We start from the raw sequence: 17,307 nt of genomic DNA on the forward strand, positions 1-17,307 counted from the left end.
AACTTTCTTAAGTGTTATAGGAGCATTTGCAGATTATAGAATGCAGCTTGATCCTATAGCCTTACTCAGAGCAAAAGATGTGCTTTTGATGTCTCCATTCCAAGAAGCTGGAAAGAGCCTAACTGCTACTACTTTCTTTGTTCCAAGTGGCTCCAAAAGATTAGCAAATACCTTGTGGTTCTTAAGTCATTATTAATGGTGTTCCTTTAAAAACATAATGATATTCTTATATTGTTATTAGTGACATAAAAAGTGATAGTGACAAGAACCAGGGTCTTGACACAAAGAGCTTAATCCACCAAACCACATTTCATTTTCAAGTGATGAACCCCTTTTGTTCCCACTGAAAGTACAACGATTTGAAAAAAAGTTTAGGAACTTTCTGCACCCAATGGGCTCCTTATTTTTTAAACATAAGACAATATAAAATTATAAAGATATTAAGACAAGTGAGCTAGGTGCTGGTGACTCATGCCTGTAAACCTAGCTACTCAGAAGGCTGAGATCTGAGGATCATGGTTCTAAGCAACCTGGGCAGGAAAGTCCATGAAACTTTTATCTCCAATTTACTACCACAAAGCCAGAAGTAGATCTGTGGGTCAAGTGGTAGAGTTATCAGCCTTGGGTAAAACAGTTGAGGACAAGTGCCTAGGCCCTGAGTTCAGGACCAGCACACACACACACACACACACACACACACACACACACACACACACACACACACACACACACACACACACACACACACACACACAGAGAAAATTAGGAGTAAGAACATAATCAGTTTGGGAATAAGAGCTAGACCATCTTAATTTAAAATTATGATCACTTTTTATAGCAGTATCAAATGCCAAATTAATCCAATACAATGAGCTTTACTGTGAATTTTAAAGAATACGGTCCAAATATTATCCAGATTTGGCCAGTATGTTATTTTGGCTCACCTGGTCATAGGTGAGAGCAAGGCTCTTCTGAATAGAGCATAGTGTGTGACCCTCGTAGCTCAGTTGGAACACTGGAAATGGGGCAAACTACCCTTTCTGTCACTCTTACATTTTGTGTGCTAAGGGGATCAAAGACTGCAGTGGTGGGTTGCACATAGGACCCAGAAACTGAGTAAGTCTCTGATACCATGTAATTACCATGTAGCAAAGGGTCAGGGATGGCTATGACTGGTTGAACAGACCCAGAAACGGACAGAGCAGAAGCTCTTTGACTGCCAGGCAGAGTCTGGCACCTATCTGCTCCTGACTGCTGGACATCTATAGGTCGCCCATAGTGATCAACTCCAGACAAAGCAGAAGCTCTTGGGCCACCAGGGAGAGTCTGGCATCTATCTGCTTCTGACTGCTGGACTTCTATGGGCCTCCCATGGTAATCAACTCCAGACAAAGCAGAAGGTCTTTGACCACCAGGAAGAGTCTGGTACCTATCTGCTCCTGACTGCTGGACATCTATGGGCCGCCCACAGTGATCAACTCTAGATAAAGTAGAAGCTCTCTGACCACCAGGCAGGGTCTGGCACCTATCTGCTCCTGACTGCTGGACATCTAGGGGCCTCCCACAGCGATCAACTCCAGAGCCACTGTCTTTAGAAGGCAGCGGAGCTTGTTTGGCTTCGTCATCAATACCAAGACTGATCTCTGCAAGTTTTTTAAATTTAGGGCCAAGAGAGTCCAAGAAGCTATCATCCAGGTCATCAGCAATAAAACTGCAACAACCCAGCGAGCCTACAGGAGAACCTGGGGCATCATCCAGGCCTTCGTTGTCATAGATCAGCAAGCAGTCACTGGCTTCCTGGATATCTTCTTCCTCTGCACAGGCAAATGCTTTCTAAAGAGGAAAGAAAGTGGATAAAGGGGAATGGTAAGAAAAATTATCAAAGGATCTAACGCTGCTCATAGAACTGTATGAATGCCCAATTTAGATCATCAGAAGTGAAGACATACTTTTTCATATCAACGATTTTGTTCTTAAAATTGTCTGGGAGCTCAGGAACAGAATGGCTGATATTCCATCAAGATTGAATCTGCTCAAAACTTACGTTTTAGTTCTTGATTTTTATGTAGTTTGGGTTCCATACCAAATGTGCATGATGACTGGCTGGACACTGTCCCTGAGCTAAGTATGAAGGTCGTCTCTATGTATACTTGATTACGTATCATGACAGGGGAATTCCCTCCCTGGGCACTGAGGCAATCCTCACTCCAACTAGAGGCTTTCCATAGACTATCACCATTGAAGAAACTTGATCAATAATTAGAGCCTAACCCCTGTCTTGAAATAAGTACTCCTTGTCAGTCTCTTCTCAAATACAGTGTGAGCTTTCATCTACTCAGACACCGAGTCAGACTCAGCACTTCCCAGTGCTGATGCCAAAACTCTACACAGATTCCCTCTCAGCATATCTTATATCCCACTAATCTTTGGCCATCCAACAAGTATTAGACAACCTGCCTCCGACAAACTTCTCTTCCTGCCCCTTGTCCCTTTTCTGTCCCATGCTACTTCTCATCACTGATCTTCCATCTCAACTCTCCTTCCTCTTATTTTTGGGTCACTGATTCAGGTAGTTCTTTTACATTTTTCTGCCATGGAGTTCATGGAGAATGCAAAGAGTACAATAGTACTCTCAGGAAAATATATGCACATGTGCTTCAGGGTGCAAGAAATACAAAATAAACTGCATCGTATTCTAATAACAGAAGGGTTGGGCCTCAGTTTTTTTCTCCAGTTGACAGAATGAGGGGTTTCTTGCTACATTCTCTCACTGATTGGTTATCTTTCCAGTTTTCTCTTAGACCAGTGACTCAGTTTTGATAGCTACCTTAAGTGTTTTGTATTGTTTTGGCAAAAAGAAACTTATTTTTTTCCTAATTTATTTTTATCTGTCATCGGACTTGAACTCAGGCACCGGGCACTGTTCCTGAGCACTTTTGCTAAAGGTTAATGCTCTGCCACTTTGAGCCACAGCTGCACTTTTGGTTTTCCAGTGGTTAATTGGAGGTAAGAGTCTCATGGGTTTTCCTGCTTGGGCTGGTTTTAAACCACGGCCCTCAGATCTCAAGACTCCTGAATAGCTAGGATTACAGGTATGAGCCACCAGCACCTGGCTTCCTTATGTTTTAATAAGCTGCAGAAAAACAAGCCATAAAACTGAAGTACATAACCCACTCAAAGCATCTCTAATGTAAATAAGTAAACAAAGTCATCAAGTTTGCCACACAATTACCCGAGAAAAGTAGGAATCTAGGAAATTCATGTTTATGGACCCATCGGCATAATCCTTCATGGTTCCTCCAGTGGAACGCCTTGTTCTCATGGTTCCTGACATTCCTAATGGGCAGGGGCCAAGTCCAGAAGCTTCTCCAAATCCTCCAGTAGTTCCAGATCCAGTGGCTGCTCCCAGCTTGGTGGTTAGTTCCATTCCGGAAGCTCCTTCCATCACTGTCCCGCCAGCATATGTGTTGGTGCAAATGTCTAAAAACAGGGAAGAAAATTCTCTGACATCACATGCTGTAAGCTGTAATTTAAAACAAACAAACAACACAAAACAAAATCTTTGGACTGGGCACCAGTAGCTCATGCCTATAATTCTAGCTACTTGGGAGGTTGAGATCTGAGGATCACCGTTTGAAGCCAGACAGAAAAGTCCAAGAGACTTTTTATCTTCAATTAATGAGCAAAAAGTCAGAAGTGGAGCTGTGGCTCAAAGTGGAGAGCCAACCTTGAGCAAAAAAGCTAAAGGACAGTGCCCAGGCTCTGAATTCAACAACGAACAACAAAACCCAATCTTTGTTGCCCATGAAAGCTAGTATTTAAAGCTATTATATTGGAGAAAATAAAATTATATATGTAGTCACCTCTTATATCTACTCAGAAGAGCTCTGAAAATATACTAAAATACATTTTTAGAAAGGAAACAATAAACATATCAAAACAGAATCTCCATTACACAGCTGTGCAAAGCATTGGGCTGGGAAGGTGGCTCAGTGGTAGAGCGCATGCCTTGCATGCCAGAGGCCCTGGGTTCGATTCCTCAACACCACATAAGCAAAAAGAAAAAAGCCGTAAGTGGCGCTATGGCTCAAGTGGTAGAGCGCTAGCCTTGAGCTGAAGAGCTGAGGGACAGCGCCCAGGCCCAGAGTTCAGGCCCCATCACCGGACCCCCCCCCAAAAAAATAATAAAATAAAATAATAATTGGACAGTCATATTGACTCAGGAAGGGCACCAAAGAGGAAAACCATGTAATATTTATTTTCATGCAAGTTAGTAGATACTAATTTTGTGAGAGCATAGAGAACATTTAATGAATTATGACTACTTTTCCTATTAATTTCATATCACACTTTCATAGATTACATTTTCTAGACTATTTTGAGTATAGTTTGTACTATGACATTATACTGGGAGAAGCAAATAATGATTATGATAGTTGATAAAGGTGGTTACATATCTGGAGAAATCTTTTGCAGATTTTGTAACCTAGACATTAAAGACAATCTATTGATAAGTATAGAATTAAATAAAGATTTTTTTATTCCTTCTTGATCCTCTAGGTTATAGTGTGGCTGTACCATTGAGATGGTATGAATAAAATGGTAGCTTGGTAAAACTGAAGAATAATGAAATTTACTAATTTATGAAATTTGCATCAGTGACCATGCCTCATTGTGACCTAGTGTAAAAATTAGTCATTGAAGTCAGAGCAGAATCCTGTTATTCCTGGTAAAGGAGAAGATCACAGGGCTGAGAATTTGCACACATGAGACTAACCCCAAACATGTCTAATGTTAACAACAGACAACCTACAGTGTATATATATACAGTATATATATATATATATATACATATATATATATACATACATACATACATATGTATATGTATATATGTACACACACACATACACACATGTATCCTTCAGTTTAGTAAAGTTTGGGAAAATACATAATAAATCCTTAGATATTAAAAATTGTGGCATCAGTGATAATGTATTGACTAATGTCATGGAATTGACTAATGTACAAATCTTAGGTCATCTCACCTCCATTTTAGTAGTGGTAGCTCCCATTGGGTGCACATAATATAGACATTATTACAAACATCATTTTGAACGCTTCTTCTTTTGGACTATATGTCCTTTAATCCACCATTGCATTTAACAGTAAATTTAATGTTTACTCACCAGAACTTTCTATAAAATCTGCTCCATTGGTTGTGATAGGTGGCACACAGATATTTGTCATTTCCTGTAAATTGTGTTTAAAAAAAAAAGAAGTAAATTTTAAGGAGAGTTGGGTTTTAGTGCACTACAGGTGACACAGTCCTTTGCAAATCACACCATTAAAAGAAGGCCAGATTCTTACAGAAACAACAGTTTTTAGGATTTTTTTTTTACAGCTAAGAGGCCTCATAATTGATGGCATTGAATGTCCACTGAAGATCATGGAGTATATTATTTTTGCACTCCATGACTCCTTTTCCTATCTCAGTACAAATCTTGTTTCTCTCTATATAATTGCACTAAATAGTTTACAAACTAGATCCTCACCTTGTCTTCGGGTTGGGCTCCTTCAATTCCCCACTGATGAATTGTGCCTTCAGAACCATCAGGAACTGGTACAAAACCACCTGTCGCACCCCCAATGGGACCTGTCCCACAATCACAGGTCAGCAGCAGAAGAGGGGCCACTAGAGAAAAGCAAGGCAGAATATCAGAACGTTTGAGTCAGTTAGAAATTGCTTAGCCTAACAATCAGCAGCAGCATTACAAAGACACAATATTTTAAATCCTTAAGGATGTTTCCTCATGAAAAACATAACTAATCACTACAAAATTTAGTAGAAAAAAACAAAATTTAGTAAATGAAGTACACTAAATTTTCATAGGATTGTGAAATGGAAGGATACAAGTAAGATAGTTCTGATGTAGGTGTGTTGTAACTTACAATAGGCACCACTTGGTGAGTGATAACAGAGATTGCTAAGTTCCTCACTTCTTTGTCTTAATATTTTATTTGTTTATACATATGGGTGGCTTTATATATTGTGTCAGGAAGAAGAACAGATGACAAAAATTTTATGTGGATAAATATTTCACTGACCTGGTCTTTAATCATTCTTAGTTCTGTAAATAGAATTAGACAGCAAACTAGGGAGATGACCTAATCAGTGTCTATCAATACATTTCTTAAAAAAATTATAAGATTTTCTATGTTAGCTTCTCTAAGTCCTTTACTGAAATACTTTGGCAACTCATTGCTTAATTACAAAGAGCCTACCAAATTAATCCCCACAATTTCTTTACTTTCAACCTCTTTAGCTTCTGAAGGCCATGCGATTTGTAACATGCGGTAAGAGTTATCTGGTGTTGGTTAATGCTGTTACATTTTAGAAACAACTTTCCTGTTTTTTGAAAAATACTACATTCTCTTTTTAAATACTACATTCTACTCAATCAAGGTTCAGACAGATGATATCCCTGTTCCTGGAGCCTTCTATAATACTCCTTTTACTATAGTTTTATTATGACATATTTTTTCCAATGTTGAGCATTTAAATCTGTAAACTGGATGAAAACCAGAATCAACTTCCCCTTTCAGGTAGAAACTAACATAGGGACTTACTTATAAGAACTATTTTTTTTTAAATGAGATCAGAAGCTGAAGTTTTGGTCGTCAACTTCAAAACCATCATTTTGACTATGAACATGATGGACAATAGGTAGAGTCTTCCTCATCTCGTTCTCTACCTCTAGGTTTTCCTGTGGTGCTAATTTGAAATGTCTACCCATTTGCTTTACTTTGGTCTTATCGTTGAGATGCCATTTCTCCCTAGCTTTGCCTGAAGGATGATTGTGGATCATGAGCAGCACACCGTCCTGCAGATTTTCCACCTCCATTGTCATGGAGCATCACACTGGTATACTCACACAGCAACATCAAGAGCCCCAGAAGGATCAAGCCAATAGCAGCAGGCCCCAGTCTCCAGGTTGATGGGTTCCTAAGTTCTCTGCTTGGGTCTGCTTTTCCACAGGCACCTCTTTCATCACACTGACATACTGTCAGAGTCAAGCTTTCTGGCATCTCACACTGCCTGTTCTGATTGTCCGTAATCACAAGAGGAACTGTGTACACTCCAGGGGAGATCTGTTGCTGGGCTCTGAGCAGTGCTGAGGTGTCTGTAAGAAACAGGCATACAAATCATCAATAGGATATGATAGTTTTTGTTTTGGTGGTTTGTGTGTATATGCGGAGTATGCATGAAATTGTGATCCTACAGGATCAAACTCAGCACTCATACATGTTAGACAAGCACTCAAACCACTGAGCTACATCTATGGTCATAGTTTGATTTTAGAAATCACTGTCACAAATAGCAGAGGTGATGTGGTCTGAGTAGTACTTTGGGCTACAAGAGGTTTGGTTGGGTCTTACCTGTGTATGTTCTGCTTCTCCTTCTCTCTAATCCATTCATACTTACTAGTCTTCTCCAGGAAGATTAGTCCTGCACTACTTTTCTCACAAAAGAGAGCAGGATGTGGACATTATATAAACACCAGCCCCCCTGTCCTGTCTCTCTGGCCTTTCCAGTCTCCTGGAAGTCTGAACCAGTTCTCAGTCCCCCGTGACCCTCTGGTGCATGCCTTCCTTGAGTTCCAAGTTATTGCATCCGAGTGACCAACATTGAGTTTCAGCTTTGGCTGCTTTTACCTAACCTGCCCCCTTCAGTTCTCTCCTAGAACCTGTGGGTCTGTTCAGTGGGTTTACTGTGGTGAGGTCTGTTGTGTATCTAACATCTGAGCATCAATTATTCTCTACTCACCATTGCTACATGGTTTCTTTCCACGTGAGATTCCTACAGCAGGGCGGGGTCATTTAAATCATTCATGACCTCAGCCTTCAACATTCAACATTTAACATTGTGCCTTGCCCACCCAGGCCTATCTTGGTTCGTGTAAGCTAGATCCATACCCTGGCCTGATCCTCCGATCTTCAGCAGCCTCCTCCTTGACAGTCTAGCTGACTTGTAATCAGACCCTTAACCCGGGGTTAAAATGGCCCAAGTGCAGAAAGCTACTGAGAACACATTTTCTTTGATGACTCTGGCAGTGGCTGACACCTACAACTGCAGGATACCAAGGGATACAAGGGATACAACCATGATAGGAAGTAAAATTGATGGAGAAAAGATTTGAAAGTGAGTACATTTAAAGGGAGATTTTTTTATTAAGTCTGTAAGACTTCTGAGAAAGCATTGAAAATGGAACATGAGCATGGTAACAGGAGAAAAGGATTAGCTCTTCGCCTTTGACAGAGTAGTTGTCACTTCCTAGGATCCTCTGCAGTCCTACATCTCTAGGGATTCAAGTTCACCTTGTTAAGAAAAGATCATATAGCTGGGAGATAGTGTTCATGCATATAATTCTAGCTACTCAAGAGGCTGAGATGTGAGGATTGTAGTTTAAAGCCAACCTCGGTAGGAAAGTCTGTGAGACTCTTCTCTCCAATGAACTGCTAAAACAAGCCAGAAGTACAGCTGTGGTTCAAGTGAGAGCTCTAATCTTGAGCAGAAAAGCTCAGGGACAGTGTGCCCAGGCCCTGAGTTCAAGCTCCAGGAGCTCATAGAAAGAAGAAAAAGGAAAAGGAGGAAAAGGAAGAAGAGGAATAGGAAAGAAAGAAAGAAGCATGTATATGTATATATAGACAACTCTGATTAAATAGATCCCTGACTCTCTTTTATTATCCTACCACAGATGAAGAAATAAACTTATTCAAAACATAAAACTCATTAAATGAATCAGATAAAAACATTACATGCTGTGACATTATACCATAACTTTCCTTTTCTCTCTCTTTTGAATGAAAAGGAATTCCTATAGCCTGGATCGCATCTTTATTACAAAGATTTTTTTCCCCAAATTATTCTTAGGGAGGACCTCTTCTCAAATGAGTTCTCTCATGCTTCTGGAGATAGGAAGAAGAGGCACATTTCATTTATGGAAGCCAATTGACCCTTGCTCACCATTGAGTGTTGTGATACTCCATATAGCTGGCAACTTTACAGGCTGCTCCTCCAGGGAGAATGTGTAGGGGCCGCTGTATTTACTCCTGTCAAGGGTTCTAGCTGAGACAGTCACAGAAGGTAATGAACTGCAGATTTCTTGCTTTTCCAGGACTACTGATGGGCAGTTTTCATTATAACTGGGTACTTCCACATACACTGTGCCTGTAGAAGTTTTACCTGTATTTTCTGTAAGAAAACAAAGTAATAAGCTCACTTCTCACTGAAAAGTAAGGCTTAAAAAGTAAAAACACAGTTTTTCTTTTTTTTTTTTTTAAAGACAGGGTCTATGTAGCTCCAGCTGGTGTCAAATTCCTGGACTCAAATGATTCTCCTGCCTTAGAATTTCCAGTAGCTAATACTGTAAGGGTGCTACTGTGCCTTCTGAGTTTTATTTTCTAATTGACAAGTAAGTGCATCTTCTCATAAGAAACAGGAGCTCTTCTTAGAAGTAAAGGATGTCACACTATTTCTGTAATTTGTAAAAACCAAATTGAAATGACCAGATGGTTGGTTGCCTTTAATTAGTAGCATCACCTATTACCTTAATATCCTTGAGATCATGACCTATAAGGGTGGCCTGATTCAATGATTATAAATGAAACTAATACAAAAATAATAGTTTTTAAAGCTATGTTCATCTCATCTGTAATCATTGTGTGATTTTTTTTTTAAATTCCTAAACCTTAAAAGCCATGGTACATGGAATAAACAGTTATTTATATTTATTACCCAAGACATAAATATTTATTGGAGGAAAAAATTTAATGTTGGCAGACAATAAAATAACAATAATTTCTCAGAACTGGAGTGTTTTTTTTTTTGTCGGTCTTGGGGTCTGAACTCTGGGCCTGGGCACTGTTCCTCAGCTCTTCAGCTCAAGGCTAGCACTCTACCAATTGAGCCACAGCACCATTTCTGGCTTTTTCTGCTTATGTGATGTTGAGGAATAGAACCCAGGGCCTCATGCATGCAAGGCAATCACTCTACCACTGAGCCACCTTCCCAGCCCAGAACTGGAGTTTTGACTCATTTCTACTGTTTATGCTTTAGAGAGCTAAACATTTTTTTCCCAAATGGTAATGGTTCCTGTTCTTTTTGTGTTTTGTTTCTTTTTTGGTGTTTAGGATGGAGCACAAATTAATCTTAAATTGGGAAAAATACAGGCACTCAATGAATATTATTTTAAAACATTCTAGAAGAGGAAATTGTATTCTTCAATAATATGAATACAAGATGTCTATTAGCAGCTCATAAAGAGACCTTACATTTAATATTACTTTTCCTGATTGGCACTTTGTAGGAATTTTTACTGATACCACAGAATTCAAATAGGAATTATTTTGGATTAAAATATCCCACTGCCACAAAACTACAGTAATCTGTAGGGATTATACAGAGTCCTCTGCTGCTTAAACTCTAATGAAAAGTTGGAATTCCAAGTCTTTTGTTCTAGGTTAACTTACCTCAATCTTGAGGTCCCCAAGCCCATGAGATAATGATCTTCATTGAGGAATATTATGAAATAGTTGTCTAGTCATAAATAAATACTAACTGGAGTAACGTTTCTCAAAAAGTCATTGAAAAGTTTCTTACCATCTATGGCTAGAACCTCAGCGGTGATAGTCCTGTTAACTATGAAAGTAGAATCTCGATCAATGTTTTTGACAAATTTGATTTCAGCAGTTTTTGGATCAATAATTAGTAAACCACCATTGTTTCGACCCATGACATATCTGTTATATAATAGAAAAGAAGTTTTCTTTCAAATATAGCATACCATATGTTTGATGAAAATGACTTCTTTTATATTTAACATAATTATACTCAGTATTAGACCTTGAAATATGTGCTTACCAAAACACCAGAAAACTGATATGATATGGACAGAAAACATTTCATAATACACATGTAAAATTGGTTACCCAATTTTCTGCTCTGTGCAATAAAATAGAATACCTTGGGTCCCCATGATATAGCCATTACCTTGAATGATGCTCTTATATTTAATATATTTTAATTTTACGTATTTCATATATCTATGTTTTTATTTTTGTATATATGTATATTCCTTGGGCTTGTTTGTTTTATCTGATTAAATATAACCTTTTGTTGAACTTCTAACCCATTGTAAGACTCAGCTGGAAGATTGTGTAAAAGATCTTTCTTAGCAGGCTAAAATACCTTAAATTTTGCATGTTATTTTGCTCATAGCACAGTTTATTCTAAAGCTTACCCACATGTGTCTTCTTATGCTATCTACTTCTTTGTCTTCATTACCTTTGCATGTCTATTACTAGCACTTAACTGTCTATCTTGTAATAACTTATAGATCAAAATTACCTCACAGAATAATTAGTTGCCATCAAAATAGTCTTACCTGACAGATGTGGCAGCTTTACCAGTTTCCTCATCGATGGCTTGATATGCTCCCAGGGTATAACCAATCAATTTTTTACCACTTATGCCTTTTTGCACAGTGAATGTCTTAGAAGTAGGACGGAATGAGATTCCTTCTTTTACATTTATGACTTGAATAGTGACTGGAGTGGACTGTACTTGATACTTGGAGATGATTGACTGGTGAAATTCAGCTTTGTTTCGGACCGCAATACTAAATTGCATGCGTTGGGCTTGTTCATAATCGAGAGCCTAGAATAAAATTAAAGTAGCAAGAAGAAACTGTCACAAATAGGCAATCTGGCAAAATAAGTATAGGACAGGGAAGATATAATGAATGTATCTCTTTATTCCTACAGAGCAAAATGACAGTCTCAGTATTACTATGACTTGAAAGTGTTGTAAGGTTGAGACAGAGAAAACTTAAATTCTTAACTCAGGAGATGTCACTTGGGTAACTGATGTCTACAAAGTGAGAGCCTCCTTTTTAGACTAACAAAACACCATCATAACATCTTTAGTCTGTGAGGTACAGTGGAAAAAATCCAAATTTGCTTTGATAACACGATTTAAATTTTGGTTCTGATATTCAAAATGTATGTGACTCAGGGTACAATTTCTCTTAGTTTAATTTCTCTTAACCTCAACTTTCCACTTTTAAAATCACATTTTACATCAATGACTTCTTGTAAGGACAGAATAAATTAAGTCCCATGATGAATTGCTCTAAGTAGCAGCCATGGTTACTCACAAAATACCCATTGGCTTCATGTGTAATAATGCCATTTGTGACATAAATAAAATTTCTAGGTGTAGAGGCAAACTATCTTAACATTGCTTTGAAAAAATATCTCTATATAGCAATGATTGGGTGTCCCCACTCTTCCTAGACCACATTTAAGTAGTTTTGTATGATAATGTTTGATTGTCTCATTACAGTGGCCCAAATGGAGAAGCCTGAGGAATCTCAGATTAACTTTTGTTTTCAGGATGATATAAAAAAGAAATGTTACTTTTGTTATGTATACTCATCACTAAAAATAAAACTGAAGTAAGAGATCTAGATTTGAGTTTGAACTTGTCAGTTACTGGCTTCAAGTGCTCTGCATTTTCCATAGAAGAAAATGACGTGTGAACAGGTAACTAGAAGATGAAAGGTTAAGGGACAAAGAGATGATATTCTACTTGTAAAAGTGAGAGATTATTTCTACTTGGGGAATTAGGGAAGAGTTTTGAGAGGTTTAGAACTGAGTGTTGAAGGAGGCTGCGGAAAAATTATCCAAGCAGAAATAAAAGCAGTTGATAAGGAATGGAGTGAGTGTACTATTATGGGGGGGGGCATTCATCATGGTGGGCAGCAGGGGGTAGCCACCCTGACTGCATATTAGAGTCATCTAGGAGAATTATAGAGCCACTGCTGTCAAGGGCCTTTCTACATGCCAGTGTAGGAAAAGTGAATTTGATTAAGCCAAGTAATGTGTTAGTTTGTTTTCTTGTGTTGAAATATCATGTATATTGGTGTGTGTGTGTGTGTGTGTGTGTGTGTGTGTGTGTGTGTGATTGTGTATGTGTGTGTTGACTATGGAAAGTGTGATAGTATGAAAGAAAATAATAGGTTAAGGTAATTGTTGTTTAGCTAATGAACTATTTTAATTAAAAATTCTTTCTACTTTGATGTGTTTTATTTAATGTATCATTATTATTATTAACAACATCTCTCTGTAGCAATGATAGTTTGAGTTAACATAGACTATATATTATTAATATAAATATGATATAATATAAACACAAATATATAAATACATATGTTTCTATATTAGCAGTGAAGGAAACTCACTTACCTTCACTACTTTCAAGATGCCTTCATTAGTTCTGGGATCAGTTTCTATTTCAAACCAGTTCCCTTCATTTCCAGAGGTAAAGAAATATACAGCCAGCCAATTGTCTGTGTATTCTTCATCCCAGTCTGTTACTTTAAATCGAAGTAACTCAGCATTTAAAGTATTTTCCTGGATATTTGCTGAATACTGAAAAAGACATAGACAGAACTTAAGACTCAATGCTAGGTTTTTATCCTAAAGGTATTGGGCTGATTTTCACTGGTATCAGCTATTACTTTTCAAGTCATGTATTGACTTCCTGCTGGCTTCTCTTTACAAAAAGCTAATTATTTTTGTTAAAAGCAAATATCTGAAAATATCTTAGAAGCCAACAAGTAGGCAAATACCAAACGAGGAGGGACAACGGATGTACCTGAGAGTCTGTAAGCATGGGAAAGTTATCGTTGACATCTTTCACTTTAATACTGCATTCACATTGGGTTGATAGTCCCTCTCCATCTTTATCTGCACCACTCACAACCAGATGGTAGCTGCTAACTTGCTAAATTTGGAGAGAAAAAAAGGGAAAATTACTATTTTCCCTAGCAGATCCACTACTGTTTCTATGAATAAGGTAACATGTGATGTTAGTTGTTCATGACAAAGGGGAAGTATGGGGTTCTGCATAATGGGGTGGGAGTCTTCAAAGGCTAGGACAAGCTTTCTCTTTTGTAAACTTTGGAAGGCAAGGATGCATTGTTAGATAACAAAAAAATGAGCAATGAGCCAAGCATTGGTGGCCCATATCTGTAATCCTAGCTACTTAGGAGTTGGATATCTGAGTGTGAAGGTTGGAAGCCAGATTTGGCCCAAGTGCTAGAGTGTCAGGCTTGAGAAAAAAATAAAAGTTCAAGGACAGCACCCAGGGTCTCTGAGTTCAAGCCCAAGGACTGGTGCATGCAAGTGCACACACACACACACACACACACACACACACACACACACACACAAAGCAATGATTATCAGGAAATAATTGAAGACTGATGTAAAGAGCTTTCCTGCTAGTCTATTGGGAAAAAATAACATGGCATGTGGTGTGGCTGCTTGTGCTGGTGGAGACTGATGGCAGTAATGGAAAGTGGTAGGGAGAAGAGAAGGGATTGATTGGTGGTTTGGAAACAAGAGGTAAAATTAAAGTAGGAATCTAGAAAAACGATATGACATTAAAAAAGGCTTCATATTAGAGAGAAATTTCTTCTGTAGCACTGATCAAGATGCATTGTATTCATAAACTGACATGTTGAATTGCAGCCTTTTTGTATACCTCTTAAAGATAATTAAAAAAAATAAAAAACCCCTTAGAACAAAGGAGTTTAAAGATACCAAAAATGTAAATGATAATAAAAACAAAAAATGAAAAGACATTTCTAGAGCCAGGTGCTGGTGGTTCACACCTGTAATCCTAATTACTCAAGAGACTGAGATCTGAAGATCATGATTCAGAGCCAGCCTGGATAAGAAGACTCTTGTCTCCAATTAATCAGCAAAAACCTGGAAGTAGAGCTGTGTCTCAAGGAGTGGAATGCTAGCCTTGGGCAAAAATAGCTCAAGGACAGTGCTCAGGCCCTGAGTTCAAGTCCCATGACCACCACCACCAATAACAACAACTAAAAGAAATTTCTCCTTCCTTGTAAGAAACATCCTTTCCTCTGTGGCCTGAGGAAATCATCACAGCACAGTTTATCAATGTCTTTGACTCTGCCACTTTAACTTCCACTAGTATGTGCAGGGTACAGTGATTGTGCAGCATGCAAACCCAAAGGTTCATCCACCACCATCACACACAGAAAGGCAGAGTCTCCCTAGAGGGGTCCAGGTGAGACCTGGCAGCCTCTGTTCCTTTCTGCTTTTGTTCTCAGGTAAAATGGAGATTCCTCTTTGCAGTTTCTTACTATAAAACCCTTCAGTTTCCAATGTTTCCACATGATTTGCTTTACCTCTCGATCAAGCGAGCTGGTGAGGGTGCGGACTTCTCCAGTGTTTCTGCTTATGAGGAACATGGGCATGCCTCCAGGCTCCTGGGAGATGATTTTGAAGGCAATTTTAGAGTTCAAATGGTTTGGTTCATCTGCATCGGTGGCATTTAGTATCATCACCAGTGAGTCTAGGAGTACAGAAAAATGTTTGTTAAAGAATGGGTGAAGATTGATGTGGTGTTTGCATTAAACATTCCACAAAGTTTCAGGTTGAATCTTTTTTAAAAATGTCTTCCAGCTAGCTACGTATGTTTTCGATATCACTGTGTTCTCTTCCGGTCTCTCTCAACCAGACAGAATTTGAAGACTTCCATATCAAAATCCTCCAGCTCTCCTTAAGCCTTGGTCTAATCCTTGGTATACCTTTCTTTAATATTCTTCTGATGATCATTTTTATAAGGGTATGAGTATATGTGTGTGTACATACACACACACACACACACACACACACACACATATATATATGTATATATATATATATATATGTCCTTTTTACTCTTAAAAATACCTCAGTCACTCATCTAGGGCATGCCTTCAAGAGCTTTGCAATGACTTCATGTAGCTTGTATATAGACAGAACAAGGTACTATCAATTTAGCAATAAAACTATAATTTAGACATACCATGTGGACATTTCACAAATTTTAGAAGGGGAAATAAGTTACATTATCTTCATAGTTTTTTTTTAAAAGAAACCAATGTAATATGCTTATAAAAATGATAGGCTCTGATGAATATTTGTAATTCAAAAACAGATGAATCAGAAGTAGTAGGTACCTAAAAATACTTACTTGAAGCACTGTTTTCTTCTATTTCCCCCATGAATATGGTTTGGGAAAACACTGGAGGATTATCATTGACATCTAAAATTCTGACTGTTAGTATAAGTGGTTTCTCTACATCTTGTCCCAAGGCATTCAGTGCACGACATGTGATCTAGAATCAGAGGTAAAAAGTTAATTACTACTGCATAAACTAAGTTTGCATAATATTAAAATTCATGGAATTAAGACCTCTGCTGACATATACAGCATAGAGCTCCCGTGCAAAGGAGAAAGCTACTCCTCACAAAGGCCAGGTAAAGTGGAAAGTGGCTCTCATTCTTGTCACTTTGGAAGTTGCCCCTTCTTCCAGGCTGGTGTATCTCATGCCAGATGAAGCTCTTGGTAAGTTGTATGCTGGTTCTAGGCCCTCTTTTGTATACCTTCCTGATATATTACTTCAGAAGTACTGAGCATCATTGAAAGCTTTTTGTAGAAGAATTGCTATTGATGGATTGGCTTATGTACGCTTTTCTTTTTGAATTCACCAGTAGTGCAGGCCCCTTCCTCATCATGGAGTCTAAAGAAAAAAGGATATTGAAGACATAGACTTACCAGGAAGCTTGGGGTTACTTCTCGATCAACTATGGCTGTGATGTTAATGTCACCAGTGTTTGGATCGACAACAAAGATTCCAAAAGGGGGCTGATCAATTCCTACTCCAGAAATGCGGTAGGTGATTCTCTGGGTTGCTTGGAAATCTGAAGTGATCTGCAACCAAAAATATCCACCGTGATCCTCACCCAGGTGCCTCTGCCTGGAGTCCAAAGTTACCTTTTCACTTGATTGAGTTTTTCTATCATTGTGTCATTGATTTTCCTTGCTGTTCTCAGTATCCCAAGTTGCTAGGATTATAGCTTTGAGGTACATAGCAAAATTGACTAATATGCTTCTTCCATTTCACAACTCTAGAGGTTATTATTCCTCTGTCTTTTTTATTTCTCACTTTTATAGTGCGATTATGGTATTTCTTGTTGGAGCTGTTTTGTTTATTTGTTGTATGGACTTTGCTGTACACATTTCGCTAATTAGAATTCCTTTCCTTTCCTTTCCTTTCCTTTCCTTTCCTTTCCTTTCCTTTCCTTTCCTTTCCTTCCTCCCTCCCTTCCTTCCTCCCTTCCTTCCTTCCTTCCTTCCTTCTTTCTTTCTTTCTTTTTTTTTTT

General features: G+C 38.4%; 1 protein-coding gene across 1 annotated transcript in view; it reads right to left on the reverse strand.

Annotated features, from left to right (window-relative positions):
* Positions 1 to 948: 948 nt before the first annotated feature.
* Positions 949 to 17,307, reverse strand: part of Dsg3 (desmoglein 3) — a 26,414-nt gene continuing 10,055 nt past the window's right edge. Inside the window, exons 2-15 of the mRNA XM_013014806.1 lie at positions 16,700 to 16,855; positions 16,115 to 16,259; positions 15,285 to 15,451; positions 13,721 to 13,849; positions 13,309 to 13,494; positions 11,448 to 11,719; positions 10,664 to 10,803; positions 9,029 to 9,256; positions 6,936 to 7,184; positions 5,556 to 5,695; positions 5,190 to 5,253; positions 3,233 to 3,480; positions 1,506 to 1,833; positions 949 to 1,262 (exon numbers count right to left, since the gene is read on the reverse strand). Coding sequence (XP_012870260.1) covers positions 949 to 1,262; positions 1,506 to 1,833; positions 3,233 to 3,480; positions 5,190 to 5,253; positions 5,556 to 5,695; positions 6,936 to 7,184; positions 9,029 to 9,256; positions 10,664 to 10,803; positions 11,448 to 11,719; positions 13,309 to 13,494; positions 13,721 to 13,849; positions 15,285 to 15,451; positions 16,115 to 16,259; positions 16,700 to 16,855 — 2,766 coding nt within the window. The remainder of the gene's footprint in view (positions 1,263 to 1,505; positions 1,834 to 3,232; positions 3,481 to 5,189; positions 5,254 to 5,555; positions 5,696 to 6,935; positions 7,185 to 9,028; positions 9,257 to 10,663; positions 10,804 to 11,447; positions 11,720 to 13,308; positions 13,495 to 13,720; positions 13,850 to 15,284; positions 15,452 to 16,114; positions 16,260 to 16,699; positions 16,856 to 17,307) is intronic.

The sequence above is a fragment of the Dipodomys ordii genome, unplaced genomic scaffold, assembly GCF_000151885.1.
Source record: "Dipodomys ordii isolate 6190 unplaced genomic scaffold, Dord_2.0 Scaffold25, whole genome shotgun sequence".
In the NCBI taxonomy this organism is placed as follows: Eukaryota; Metazoa; Chordata; class Mammalia; order Rodentia; family Heteromyidae; genus Dipodomys; species Dipodomys ordii.